Below are 14772 nucleotides of genomic sequence, written 5' to 3' on the forward strand. Positions count from 1 at the left end.
ACCCCAGCTATGACAAGAACTGTTATGCGCCATAAATTAAAGTCGGCCCGTGAGCAATAACACACAAGTCAGTTCTTTTTCTAAAGCACACTTGCCTGTGACTGCCTAGTGCTGAGGCACAGCAAGACAGCTCAGCTCGAGGAGGCTGAGGAGTGAGGATGTAAGTGTCTGACTCCCTTACCCCCAGTGTGAAGGTCAGGGAAGGGCAAGGTAACCAAAAAGAACTGTGACAGGTTGAGCCGGTAGCAGGTAAATACAAACTGGCAGAAACGTGGCCGGGCTTGGGAGCTGCAGGCATCCTTTACAGCCCCTGTGTGGAGAAATCTTCAAAGCCAAAGAAGGCGTTCCCCCAGGAGCAGCCAGTGGGGCTCCTGGAGGTGACTCCCTGTAGACATCCTTAGACACCCTGGGGCTGGGAGGATTCAGACAGTAGGTTCCTGGGGGGCTCATTATGTGTAGGGCTCATTTACCCAATACTAGGGCTGGCGTTTGGGGAGTCTGGGGAGAGTTTTTGTTTCAAGTAGCAACAGAATTAGAGGAAGTTGGTTTATTTAGTTCATTGTAACTTGTTTGAATAAACACATTATTACTGGCCAGTTAGCTCGGTTGGTTAGTGTGGTGTTAATAATAAAATAATGAATAAGTACATTGTGCTTTTTTACATATGTCCCTTGGAAATCCATAGTTTACAAATCTAGGCAGCTCAAGCTTGGAACCATATTACTTTGGATCTCATGAAATTTAGCACCCCCCCTCCCCCCACCGCCCACCTTTTTTTTTTATATAGGCAGGATTTCTACGCAGGGTTCTCTCTTTAGAATGAAAGTAGTCAAATATGGCCATGGTTCTGCAGAGAACAGTTCATGCTGCCTGTCTTTCCACCCCTATGACATTCAGAATTGGGAGACATTGTCTTTAGATCCAAGGATCCTCTCTTGGGGGTTAGGAAACAGAGATGAGGCTCTGAATATTGTTCTCATTACTCAGATTATCTCCTCTTCTCCATTTGGCAAACTTCTACTAGTTTGTCAAGTCTCAGCCTCAGAATTTACTTTTCACTGAAGACTTTCCATGAGTTACTTTATTACTTTGTAACATTTTCTTCCTTTAACATGAGGTACTTATCTATGCCCATTCATTCCTGGAGCACTAAGCATATTGCTAGGCCTTGTGCTCATTGGTGGGCATACAGCAGTGAATGAGATACTTTATAAACCTTTGAAGGGCTCACTTACAGGTGATTGGTGTTGTTCAGTCACTAAGTCATGTCTGACTCTTTGCAATCCCATGGACCACAGTATGCCAGGCTTCCATGCCCTTCACTATCTCCCAGAGTTTGCTCAAACTCATGTCCATTGAGTTGGTGATGCCGTCCAACCATCTCAACCTCTGTTGCCCACTTTTCCTTCTGTTCTCAATCTTTGCCAATATCAGGGTCTTTTCCAATGAGTGGATTGAAGCTTCAGCATCAGTCCTTCCAATGAATATTCAGGGATGATTTCCTTAAGGATTAACTGGTTTGATCTCCTTTCTGTCCAAGGGACTCTCAAGAGTCTTCTCCAGCACCACAGTTCAAAATCATCGATTCTTCAGTACTGAGCCTTCTTTATGGTCCAACTCTCACATTCATACATGACTACTGGAAAAACCATAGCTTTGACTAGATGAACCTTTGTTGGCAAATTGATGCCTCTGCTTTTTAATACATTGTCTAGATTTGCTATAGCTTTTCTTTCAAGGAGCAAGTATCTTTTAATTTCATGGCTGCAGTCAGCATCCACAGTGCTTTTGGAGCCTAGGAAGATAAAATCTGCCACTGTTTCCATGGCTTTCCCATCTATTTGCCATGAAGTGATGGGACCAGATGCCATGATCTTTGTTTTTTGAATGTTGAGTTTTAAGCCAGCTTTTTCACTCTCCTCTTTCACCCTCATCAACAGGCTCTTTAGTTCCTCTTCATTTTCTGCCATTAGAGTGGTAACATCTGCATATCTGAGATTGTTGATATTTCTCCTGGTAATCTTTAGTCTAGCTTGTGCTTCATCCAACCTGGTATTTCCCACGATGTACTCTGCACCTAAGTTAAATAATCAAAGTGACAGTATACAGTGTTAATGTACTCCTTTCAAGAACCCCATGAACAGTATGAAAAAGCAAAAAGATATGACACCAGAAGATGAGCCCCCCAGGTTGGTAGGTGTCCATTATGCTACTGGGAAAGAGTGAAAAAATAGTTCCAGAAAGAATGAAGAGGCCAGGCCAAAGCAGAAATGGTGCTCAGTTGTGGATATATCTGGTGGTAAAAGTAAAGTTCACTGCTATAAAGAACAATATTGCATAGGAGTCTGGAATGTTAGGTCTATGAATCAAGATAAATTGGATGTGGTCAAGTAGGAGATGGCAAGAGTGAACATCAACATTTAGGAATCAGTGAACTAAAATGGACAGGAAAAGGTGAATTTAATTCAGATGACCATTATATCTACCACTGTGGCCAAGAATCCCTTAAAATAAATGGAGTAGTCCTCATAGTCAACAAAAAGAGCCCAAAATACAGTACTTGGGTACAATCTGAAAAATGACAGAATAAGCTTGGTTTGTTAACAAGGCAAACCATTCAACATCACTGTAATCTAAGTCTATGTCCTAATCACTAACACCAAAGAAGCTGAAACTGAGAAGTTCTACAGACATGCAAAACCTTCTAGAACTAACACCAAGAAAAGATGTCCTTTTCATTCTAGGGGATTGGAATGCAAAACTAGGAAGTCAAGAGATGCCTGGAGTAGCAGGCAAGTTTGGCCTTAGAGTATAAAATGAAGCAGGGCAAAGGCTAACAGAGTTTTGCCAAGAGAACACACTGGTATAGCAAACACCCTCTTCCAACAACACAAGAGATGATTCTACACATGGACATGACCAGATGGTCCATACCAAAATCAGATTGCTTATATTCTTTGAAACCGAAGATGGAGAAGTTCTATATGGTCAACAAAAACAAGACTTGGAGCTTATTGTGGCTCAGATCATGAGCTCCTTATTGCAAAATTCAGGCTTAAATGGAAGAATGTAGGGAAAACCACTAGGCTTTTCAGGTATGACCTAAATCAAATCCCATATGATTATACAGTTACAGGTGATAGACAAGTGGACTGAAATAATGCCTCAAGTAAGTGGGACAGGAAGAAGATGGTTCTTGATTAGACTCAGGTTGATTACAGAAAAATACGTTGTAGGTAAAGTAAGACCAGCTTACAAAAGATTTTAGAATGACTTTCCAGGTGGCACAGTGGTAAAGAAGCCACCTGCCAAGCAGGAGACACAGAAGTTGTGGGTTCAATCCCTGGGTTGGAAAAATCCCCCGGAGTAGGAAATGGCAACCCACCTCAATAGTCTTGCCTGGAAAATTCCATGGACAGAGGAGCCCGGTGGACTATAGTTCATGGAGTCGCAAAGAGTAGGTACAGCTGAACACACACACAGAAACTTCATCACTTTTAAGGGCCTTTCAAATTATTTCACTTACCCCTCCTGTTCATGGGCTTCACTGTTCTTAGCAACTTGCCTCTAAAGGACCACCAGCCCTCATCAGCTACCCTGCACCCTCTTCTTGTTTCTCTGGTGATTTTGCTTTCATGCTGGTAAAAAAAGATACTCAGCACTGGAATTTGATAGATTGATCTGGCAGCAGTACAAAGATGGATTTGAGGTTGGTGAAAAGAAGCAGTGTGGTTGCTGACACAACGGGTCAGGTCAGAGATAATTGGGATTGATCTATATGGGTTGACAATGGCCCATATGAGAGGGAGAGGTAGGACAGACATATGAGGTGAACCAAGAGGGCTTATAACTGAATCAATGTGTGGATCAAGGGAGAAGAAAGAACAAATCATTATATATATAAACTACTCCCGTCAGGTTCATTCACATCAGTTCCCTGATTATTCATAATATGCATAGCTTTTTGTAATAACAGATAAATCAAATAAATGATCTTTATATTAATGTTCTTTCATTAGGTATGATTGGTGGCTATGGGATCTCAGCAGCAAGAGTAGAATTGGGCAAAATAGTTCAGTGCTTTATGATGCCATTGCTTTGGGACAAATCAGAAATATTTTGGAAGTGGGCCACTGGGTAGATGGTATAAAAATGTGGTGCTTGGGAAAAAGAGGTTTTCAGATTCTGAGTCAGCTAATATTTATTGAATACTTTCACACTTTTTTGTCTCAATCCTCCAAACGACCCTATAAAGTCATTGGTACTATTTCATTTTACAGAGGAGAAATTATGAGTAATCTATTACTCCATCAACAGTAAGTCTATTGGTTCAGTTCAGTTCAGTTCAGTTCAGTTCAGTCGCTCAGTCATGTCTGACTCTTTGTGACCCCACGGACTGCAATACGCCAGGCTTCCCTATTTGGTGCTAAATGGAAATGAGTGTGTGGTGACTATAGAAACAAAACTGCAGAAACAGCCAAGAAGATCTGCTATAAACTGCTTTATTTGGGGGCCATATTCAAGTAGTTCTAGTTTATTCATGCCATTCACAGTAGTTTAGGATCCCAGGTCTAAGCCCTCCTAATGATATTTTAGGACTGTCAATGGGAGTCTTTCAGAGCCGTGAATAGGACTCACAACAAACTTAACTGAGGTCAGCGTTGTGCCTGAATGTCTTAGCTTGGGCTGCTATAACAGATATCATAGACTGTGTGGCTTAAATGAAAGGCATTTATTTCTCATTTCTGGAGGCTGGCAATCCAAGATCAAAGTGCTGGAAGATTTGGTTCCTTGGTAAGACTTTTCTCTCTGGATTGCAGATGGCAACCTTTTCTCTGTGTCCTCATATGGTGGAGAAAGAGTGGTAGAGAGACCCCTTTATCTCTTCTTAAAGGACCCTAATCCCATCCCTTCACTTCATGACAAGTAGATGGGGAAACAATGGAAACAGTGACAGATTTTATTTTCTTGTGCTCCAAAATCACTGCAGATGGTTACTGCACCCGTGAAATTCAAAGACACTTGTTCCTTGAAAGAAAATCTATGACAAACCTAGACAGCATTAAAAAGCAGAAACATTATTTTAACAACAAAAGTCTGTATAGTGAAAGCTATGGTTTTTCCAATAGTCATGTATGGATGTGAGAGTTGGACCATAAAGAAAGCTGAGCACTGAAGAATTGATGATTTTGAACTGTGGTGCTGGAGAAGACTCTTGAGAGTCTCTTGGACAGCAAGGAGATCAAACCAGTCAATCCTAAAGGAAAAAATCAGTCCTGAATATTCATTGGAAGGACTGATGCTGAAGCTCAAGCTCCAATACTTTGACCACCTGATGTGAAGAACTGACTCATTGGAAAAGACCCTGATGCTGGGAAAGATTGAAGGCAGGAGGAGAAGGGGACAACAGAGAATGAGATGGTTGGATGGCACCACCTATTTGATGGACATGAGTTTGAGAAAGCTCTGGGAGTTGGTGATGGACAGGGAAGCCTGGCATGTTGCAGCCCATGGGGTTGCAAAGAGTCAGACAAGACTAAGTGACTGAACTGAGCTGAATCCCATCAGGAGGACCCCACACCCACCCTCCTGACCTCATCTAAACCTACTTCTGGCAGGCTCTGTCTCCAAATCCCATCACATAAGAGCTTAATCTCTATAATATGGGGCTTTTGGTAAGGGTACACAGTTCAATTCATAGCACTGAACTTATATCTACTTTCAGACTATCCCTGTCTCCATTTTTTTTCGACGTGAAAGCTCCAACAGTTTATATCTCCAGCTTAATGATGGTTGGATAATAATAGTTGTACTACTTATAACAATTGATAGAAAAAAACTTCCTGAAAAGAGAACTGCAAATTTAGTAATTAGTGCTTTCAAATGATTTATGGTACATTTAAAAATAGCCACACATGTCTATGTAAGTATTTATGCATCCTGCCTATGAAGGTTGATTGCATACATGAATTCTCAGACTCCTTGCGATGTCTCTGAGGCACCAAGGAGAGAAGTGAGAATGACTGATGCTGTGAGCATTTGGTTAGACCAGTCAGTGGGTTGGGCACAGGTCAAGGAAATCTGGGTAGGGACACAGAAAGGCAGCTGAGTGGTTTATTAAGACATGGCAGGTGTATACAGGGAGTAACTCTTGGAAGACCCTGGAGAATAGTTAGTGCCTTTTACTGTAACATGGGATCAAAGAATATAGGGGAAGCCTATTTACAAACTCAAGACCTCCTGGGAAGAGGGAACTCATGCTACGAATGAGAACTCTGTTGGTAAAACTGCTGCTAAAACTGTCCCTTCAGAGTGAGATAGAAAACAATGTGGGGGTGCAGGGTTGTAGAGCTAATAACCATCCTGCTTCCTGCTACCTGGAGACATTATGCGTCTGTAACTCTTTTGACTCCTCACAATAACCTTGGGTGGTTGATATTGTCTGCCCTGCTGTGTAGATAGGACACAAAAGCCAGGGAGGTTAAGTGACTATCCCTAGGACAGATGCTTATAATGTTGGGCCCAGGATTGGGATGCATGCTGCTCTGGCCCCAAAGGCTGTACTCCATCTTCAATTTTGCACTTTCTCAGCATCTTATACTTCAGGCTGTCAGCATTTTGAAAGGGGGAACAGGAACAAAAATAAATGTGGGTATGATGATGGGTACAGAGGTTAATGATCTAATGGTCCAGATACCTGTTTTTCTCCAGTGGACTTTGACTCACTTGAGATTTTCTTTTGTCCTTTCATCTTTGGTGCTGTGCTAAGTGGAGAAAGGATAACCAAGATATCTAAGGAGAAAGCATGTTACAATACATGATCTCTGAACTTTCAGACTGATTTTCCAAGATCCAAGGACATTCAAATAAGATTTGAGATGTGTATACATCCACAATATATGGAGCTCCTTCTTTTAATCTTTAACAACTATAAAGGAGAAGGCCAGTTCAAATAATCATCATGAGATCATAATGCAGCTATAAATTCTGGGGTGAACTGCTTGTTTTCAAAGCTTGATTCTGCCACATACTAGTAGTATGAACTTAAGGAATTTACTTAATCTTTTCAGGTCTGAGTTTTCTCATCTGTAAAATAAGTTTAATAAAACACCTTATAAATTTACAGTGAGGATTAAATGAGTCAAGTGAGTAAACTTAAGCCTGATTTTTAGGAGATATTCAATACATGCACCAAAAGGGGATATCACCAAGGTGTATGTGGCTGGGTTGGGTGTGGGGGCGCGGGTGGAACAACGTGGGAGTAATGAAAGAAAAAAAGAAAAGAGGGAGAAGGACTGTCTGCTGATGCTAGTTGTGTTTTAGCTGTCCACAGATGTCTTCCTTCATTCCTTTCTTCCTTTCTTCTTTCTGTTCTTTTTTTTTGGCCATGCTGTGTGGCATGTGGGATCTTAGTTCCCCAACCAGGGATTGAACTTGAGCTCTTGCCTTGGGAGTACAGAGTCTCAATCACTGGACCACCAGAGAAGTCCCCCTTTCTTCATTCTTTTAATATTTATTGAGTAGTTGCTATGTACTGGGCACTGTTTTAACTACAACAGATGCAGAAAAGACACTCAAAGAGTGACACCCAAGTGATGGATATAGGTGTCACCTGGTTTGGGTCAGGATTCTTTGAAGCAGAGGCTGAAACAAGGACCCAGGTGCAGATAATTGGTTATGGAGTATTCTCTGAGGAAAAGGAGTGAGGGTATCAGGGTGGAATGAGGGAAGAGCTGAGCAAGGCTGTGGTCTCACTTGGAGTCTAACTTCAGCCTGATTCAACGGAGGACTCTACAATTACACTCTAAAGTTGGTCCCATCTTGAAACTACATGAGAGCCTTTTGTACCTTCTGTTTTAGCCAGGCCTTGGCTGTAGACAGTTCCTTGTAAGGGGTAGGGGTGGGGTATATGTCACATCTAAGAAAGTTCCCTTTCAGCCAATGGCAAATCTTCAGAGAGGAGGGCAGCTATGAGGTGTCAGCACTCCAGCATTCACAAGGCTGGATATGGGTGGCCCAGACAAGTAGAGGAGACCTGGGCAGAGCATTGATAAGGTTTGTTATAGGACCCAGGCTCTTTGGAGTTAGGGGAATGGATATGAAGAAGAGGGCTCTTCTTTTGCAATTTTCAGATATACAGGAAGCCGTTTTTATGGGTTTTGCTTTGGCTGCTCAAAATTTACACTTCTCAACCAGTTTGTAAGTTTGCCATCAGAGCCTGTGTCTGACATAGCTTTCTAGGGTTTATACATGTAGTAATAGGCACAGGGTAGATCATTAATGGAGTGATTTTGTAAAAAATTATAGTGTAAAATATAGCATAGGAAGTGTTACATGTTAATAATGGAGAACTTGTTATTTCATGTCCCTGATTTTCATGCTGAGGCCAAGTTTAGATTATATAAATTCCTCTGTTATGATACCATATTTTCTTCCCACCCACACTGCTGGTTTACAATCCTTATGCCAAGGGTAACAAAAGCAATGTCTAACGTTATAGTACAGCACCTGAATATGCTTTATCTTATCTAATTTCTATCAAGCATGGTACACCCATCTGTCAGACTTGGAAAATCCATCCATCACTTCCTTCATTTTAATCTTTTCCTTCTGTTTCACTGTATTCCTCTGATTTCCCAGATGCTTACCAGATTAGGTACCTGGAGCCCTCATACTATCTCTTATTTGATTATCTCCCTCACTGCTACACCTCATCAAACATTTAAAATTTTAATGTTATTGAGAATGACTAGCACCTAAGAGAGGGACTTTCTGCCCAAAGCTCTGAGCAAGGCATCCTTGACCTCTTTGTTCCTGAGGCTGTATACAACGGGGTTTAGGAGCGGGGTAATGACAGTGTAGGTTACAGAGATCAGTCTGTCCTGTAGGGAGTTTTGTGATTTGCGTTTTAGGTAGATGAAGGAGGTACAGCCATAGTGGACAATGACTACTGTGAGGTGTGAGGCACAAGTGGCAAAAGCCTTTTTCCGACCCTCAGCAGATGCCATCTTGAGGATGGTGCTGACAATCAGGACATAGGAGATAAAGATCAAGACCATGGGCAGAACAAGGACGCACAGACTGATGAGCAAAGTGATCAATTCTTTGATGGTGATATCAGCACAGGCAAGCTTCATTAGGGGCCGGATGTCACAAAAGAAGTGGGAGATGACACTGGCATGACAGAAAGGCAAGCTGAACACAGAGGATACTTGAAAGATGGCTGTGCTCAAGCCAATGCTCCAGGATCCCCCTGCCAGTTGTATACAAGTCTTCTTGCCCATGATGCCTGAATACCGTAGGGGGTTGCAGATGGCCACATAGCGATCATACCCCATGGCCGTGAGCAGGAAGCAGTTGTTGACACCAAAAGTGAGATAGAAGAAGAGCTGAGTGGCACAGTCTGGAATAGAGATAATATGTTGGGGGCTGAGGAGACTGGACAGCATTCGGGGGATGATGGCCACTGTGTAACATGTCTCAGAGATGGACAGCACACTCAGGAAGAAGTACATTGGTGTGTGAAGCTGATGGTTGAGGCAGATGACTGTCAAGATGATAGCATTGCTGACAAGGGTCAACAGGTACAAGACCAAAAAGACCACAAAGAGGATGAGCCTGGGCTGCCACCCAAAAATGGAAAAGCCTTCAAAGGTAAACTCTGCCACAGCTGTGAAATTAGGTCTTGGCATTGAGAATCTGGGTCTGAAAGAGATGAAGTGAGATGGTTGAACATCCAGGCTGGAAACAGTATACTGGTCCAGGGCCATCATCAGCCATAAGCAGGGATTCACAGTAGGGGTAGCTCTGGGTTACAGAAGCTCTCAGCATTTGGACACTGGCCAAGTGCATGAAGACCTCTTAGGATACTTGGGGGCCTGGCATTGGAGGCAGATATAGTAGGGATGGGAAGAGAGTAGATATGTAAAGGGAGTAGTGAAAACACCTAAAAAGCTTGGCTAGAAGTTGAAAGGTGGAGAGGTAGGTAGATGGACCAGAAAAATAGATTGATTGATAGACCAGAGTAGACACAGCCCTGGAACTCCATCCAGAGTCATCTGTTTAGACCAGCAATGGCCCAACAAATGTTAGAGACATAATGTAAAGGCATATGCCTAAAGAGAGAATCCAAGCCAGGGACAGAAATCTACTTAAGTCACACTTCTGAGAGGTAAGAGGCCAGCTCCAACTCTGGTCAGAAGGGCTTGGTAAATAAAGATATATAACACTACTTGCTTTCATTGTTCAAATTAAATTCAAAATAGCTAATGTCTACTAGACTTCCCTTGTAGCTAAGCCAGTAAAGAATCTTCCTGCAATGCAAGAGACCCAGGTTCAATCCCTGGGTGGAGAAGATCTCCTGGAGAAGAAAATAGCAACCCATTCCAGTATTCTTGCCTGGAGAATCCCATGGACAGAGGAGCCTGGCAGGCTATAGTTCACGGAGTGGCAAGAATCAGACATGACTTAGCGACTAAACCACCATAGCTAATGTCTGGAATAAGGCCATGAGAAGAGAGACTACTTTTTCTTTTTCAAATTAATTATTGCTTTTTTATTTGAGATTCTAGTGTGCGGACCCAGGATATTCTGTGATCCAGAGCTAACTCTTTTCTTTTCAGCCCTGCTTTCTTCTTATGTTCTCCAAATACCATTTGTTCTAATACACAAGTCTCCTTTCTTCTTTGTGGAATGTATCTGTAGTTTCTGCTTCCATTGTCTAGTCTGTGAACACAGTAAAGAGACTGAAACTTATTAAGAGTTTGAAGTACCAGTAACTGTAAACAGATGGAAACAACAAAATATTAAACTTCATAGAAATCCCCGGCTTTAATCTCCCAGTGTAAGTTGAGGGATGCTTAATTTTTTTATGTACTCATTTCATTTGTCTCTATTGGCTCATCTATAAAATTGAGAGGATAATATCTACTCATAGTGTTACTATGGAGATTACATGAATTACTGTATGTAAATAGCCAAGCACAGTTCTTGATACGTAATAGACAAACAATACATTACATTTCTGTTTCCCTCTCTTCATCTGTTCTCCCCAACCCCACTCTGCCTGATTCTGGGTTCTTCTTGCATGTAAGACCCACCCAAACACACATATATTTATTCTCCATCTCTTCCTCCCTCCCCCATTTTCCTGCTTCTCATTCTCTCTTGCTCTCTCACTCTCTTTCTCTTGTGTTTGGGGATGATTTTTGTCATGAATTTCTTTAATCTCTATTAACTGAAAAGTCCAATCCTCACTTTCCCTTTCTCTCCAACTCTGGATTCTCAAATGGGGTTGGGCGTAGAGCTGGTCTATTTTCAGACATCTTTATGACCAAAAGCCAGCTCCTCTTACTTCACATGTGACCTTACAAACATTTCCTCATCTCTTAGGCTTCAGTTTATTCACCTGTAAGATGAACACAGTACTAATAACTATCTCAGAGGACTGATAGAGGATTACATGGGAAGATGCCCATAAGGCACTTAGCAGAGGGCCCAGTGTAGGTCATGCCATCAATAAATGGCAACTATTGGAAAAGGTGAGCATAGATTTCAAAATATGAGTCATGCAGGTTATTGTGTTATCTTCCTTTCTCCTCCCCAAGCCTGACTTCAAGAAGGTGGTTGGTCTCCACCTAGCTAATACTTGTGGTGCAGCTTGCAGATTAGAGGATGTTTTTCTGCCTTTTGGAGATGTGAGGATAAGGAGGTAGTGGGGGAGGAAACACAATGTTCAAGGAGGGGAGAGAATCCCAAGGGTCAGAGGAGGATCTGCATTGGGTTGGAATGGAAAAGCCGTTCCCAATGCAGCAATACTACAGGCGTGCCTGTGTCCAGGACCTCTGCCTTGAACTCCTACCCTTCTGAACCCGATATTTCAGCCAGCCAGCCAGCCAGCCAGCCAGCCATTCACTGACTCTCCCTTCCTGGCCTCTGTATGATATCTGGGGCAGGACTAGGTGGGGACTTCTGTGTTCAGGGAATACACTTTTTCTAGAATAGAGGGGGAAAATCAGGTTCGCTCAACCAGAATCAGATGTTCCATTTTTCTTCTTCAGTCCCTACAGGCCAGGAATGTGATAGAGGGTTGAGGGGAGAAGATGGGACTGGATGCGCCCAATTACCATGCTTCATCCATATATGTTAAGCCAAATTCATCAGCTAAGTTCTTTGAAACTTCTAAGATTTGTTATACAACTAATGCCCAAATAACACTTCCTAAATGATTTTTTTTAGTATTTATAATGGTCTTTATTTCCCAAGCTTTGTGACACAGCTGTACATTCATTTTTCCACTTGACAACATTCCTAGGAAAGAAAATAAGAAGGTGATAGTCCATGAGGCAAGGGTCATAAAGCTACATCTAGCCAGACAAGAACCATGCTTCGCTGAGTCATGGAATGTAACTTACATCTCACAAGCAGGGCTGAAGCACTGTCGTCTGTTCATTGGAAGGACTGATGTTGAAGCTGAAACTCCAATATTTTGGCCACCTGATGGGAAGAGCTGAGTCATTTGAAAAGACCCTGATGTTGGGAAAGATTGAAGGCAGGAGAAGTGCGTGACAGAGGATGAGATGGTTGGACGGCATCACCAACTCAATGGACATGAGTTTGGGTAAACTCCGGGAACTGGTGATGGACAGGGAGGCCTGGCATGCTGTGGTTCATGGGGTTGCAAAGAGTCAGACGTGACTGAGCGACTGAACTGAACTGAACTGAAGACTTGTGAGTATAGAACAAGGACTGGCAGGATTCCCGCTCTGTGTGGCAGACAAGGTTCCCAGAGAATCTTCTGAAAGGGAGGACTAAAAGAAAAATACAGGGTCCACCAGGGTCAGTTTGTTAATTCCTTTCTCTGATTGGTCAGATCTGGGAGTAACAAATGGAAAGCAATATCAGCTCTCCTGTGCCTCCTCATAGCCCTGTTCCTTTCATCCGGATTGCAGTCTGTCAGAGAGGACAATTCTCTTGTGCCCCAGGACTCTGCGGTCCCTCTCCCCAAAGTCACAGTGACTCTCCCCAAGGTAACATTCACAAGATCCAAACACTGTAATGTCTGGAGATCTCATTAACAATGGAGCTCATCAACCCGCTCATGTAGATAGTATGTAGGTGTCAGGGAGGAAGAAATTTTCCTCTGTCCTTTCAGGTTCTTCTAGTAGTCTAAGAATTAAAGTGATGTGAGACAGATTAACATGAGAAAATCAAACAAGTTTTAATGACATGTATATATAAAAGAAGTGGGTTCCCCAGTGGCTCAGTGGTAAAGAATCTGCCTGTAGTGCAGGAGAGATGAGTTTCATCCCTGAGTGGGGAAAATTCCCTGAAGGAAATGGCAACCCACTCCAGTATTCTTGCCTGGGAATCCCATGGACAGAGGAGCCTATTGGCTACAGTCCATGGGGTTGCCACAGAGTTGGACATGACTGAGCAACTAAACAACAACAACAAATGTGTGAGAGAAACCCAGGAAAACTGAGTAACTTGCCAAAATGTCCAAAAACTTCACCTTAAATACCAACTTCAACCAAAGACAAACAAGAATGTTGCAGGTAGTGATTTGGGACTTCAAAGGGAAGAAAGGCAATCCACATAGATAGAAAAGCAAAAGTTTAGTAAATCAATGTTTGCCTGGCCTTGCAAAGACAATGGAATGCAGAAAGAAATTTTAATAAACAGACATTCCTAGGTTCCTCCCTGTCTACCACCTGGTTCATACTACAGTTATCTATGGTGATGGCTCCTTTCCTGGAACATGTCCTCCATTTACATTCTTTAAGGCAGCTGGGGGAAGGTCAAATGTTCTTCCTGAGCCTTTTGAGGCTTAGTTGTTTTCAGCTCAAAATAATCTGCATGCCAGAGAGACATTTTGGTGTGCCATGTTTTGTTCCCCTACATAGATGATCTAGGGTTTCCATAGGAACAAATGGTTTCATTAGACCTTGGTCTTGCTCTGCTTGGTGGATGGAGGATGAAGAGGAGCTCTTGACTCCATGAACATCATTGTAGAAAGGGTCTATAACGTTGTGGAACCCAACTGTGTTTAAGGGTGCAGGTTTATTAGATAAGCCACTCACAGGCTATGGTCTCTGTACCCTCAGGGTCAAAGGATCTGTCTCTGAGGTCCTTTCCAGTTTGAATGTTGTGGAAACTGTGAATCATTCATTCACTGATCCTTCAACAAATACTCATTATGTGATTCTCACATCAAGGTACATGGAACATAGCAGAACAAAGACATGAAATCTGTCCTACATACTAGTCCTGCTGGTTTTGCCTGTCAGACTGCAAGGCATTGAGAGAGTTAATTCTTAGGTAGGATGATAAGAAGTCAGGGGTCCTGGGGAAAGGGGAGGGGGAGGGGGAGGAGGAGGAGAAGGGGGGGAAGGAGGAGGATGAGGAAGGGTTCTGGGGCTCTCTAGGAGGAGAAAAAGACAGATTTTTTTTTTCTACATTCCTTTGTCTTAAGCACACAAAACATTTGTGTTTTTTTCAGCCCAAAGCTAATGATTTTACAACAAAACAACTCACCTTGCTCAAGGATGTGTTTTTCCTTAAACTCTGTACCAATGATTATATAACCACAATGTATCCTGCTCCAGGACATGTTTCTCCTTGTTAAGAACATTCTGACTAATCCTGTCATCTTAAAATGTATATTGTGGGACTGGATCTGGTTCAGTTCAGTTCAGTGCAGTTGCTCAGTCATGTCCCCCTCTTTGCGACCCCATGGACTGCAGCATGCCAGGCCTCCCTGTCCATCACCTC

General features: G+C 42.6%; 1 protein-coding gene across 1 annotated transcript; it reads right to left on the reverse strand.

Moving 5' to 3' along the window:
* Positions 1-8756: 8756 nt before the first annotated feature.
* On the reverse strand, positions 8757-9692 carry LOC145506978 (olfactory receptor 10J4). Its single transcript, XM_081492693.1, has one exon. The coding sequence runs from the start codon at positions 9690-9692 to the stop codon at positions 8757-8759; it is 936 nt and encodes a 311-aa protein (XP_081348819.1).
* Positions 9693-14772: the final 5080 nt, after the last annotated feature.

The sequence above is a fragment of the Giraffa tippelskirchi genome, chromosome 5, assembly GCF_054371585.1.
Source record: "Giraffa tippelskirchi isolate mGirTip1 chromosome 5, T2T-mGirTip1v1.2.pri, whole genome shotgun sequence".
Taxonomy (NCBI): Eukaryota; Metazoa; Chordata; class Mammalia; order Artiodactyla; family Giraffidae; genus Giraffa; species Giraffa tippelskirchi.

Coding starts and splice junctions, on each gene's coding strand:
- LOC145506978 (XM_081492693.1), bottom strand. CDS start 9,692: ATGCCAAGACCTAATTTCACAGCTGTGGCAGAGTTTACCTTTGAAGGC.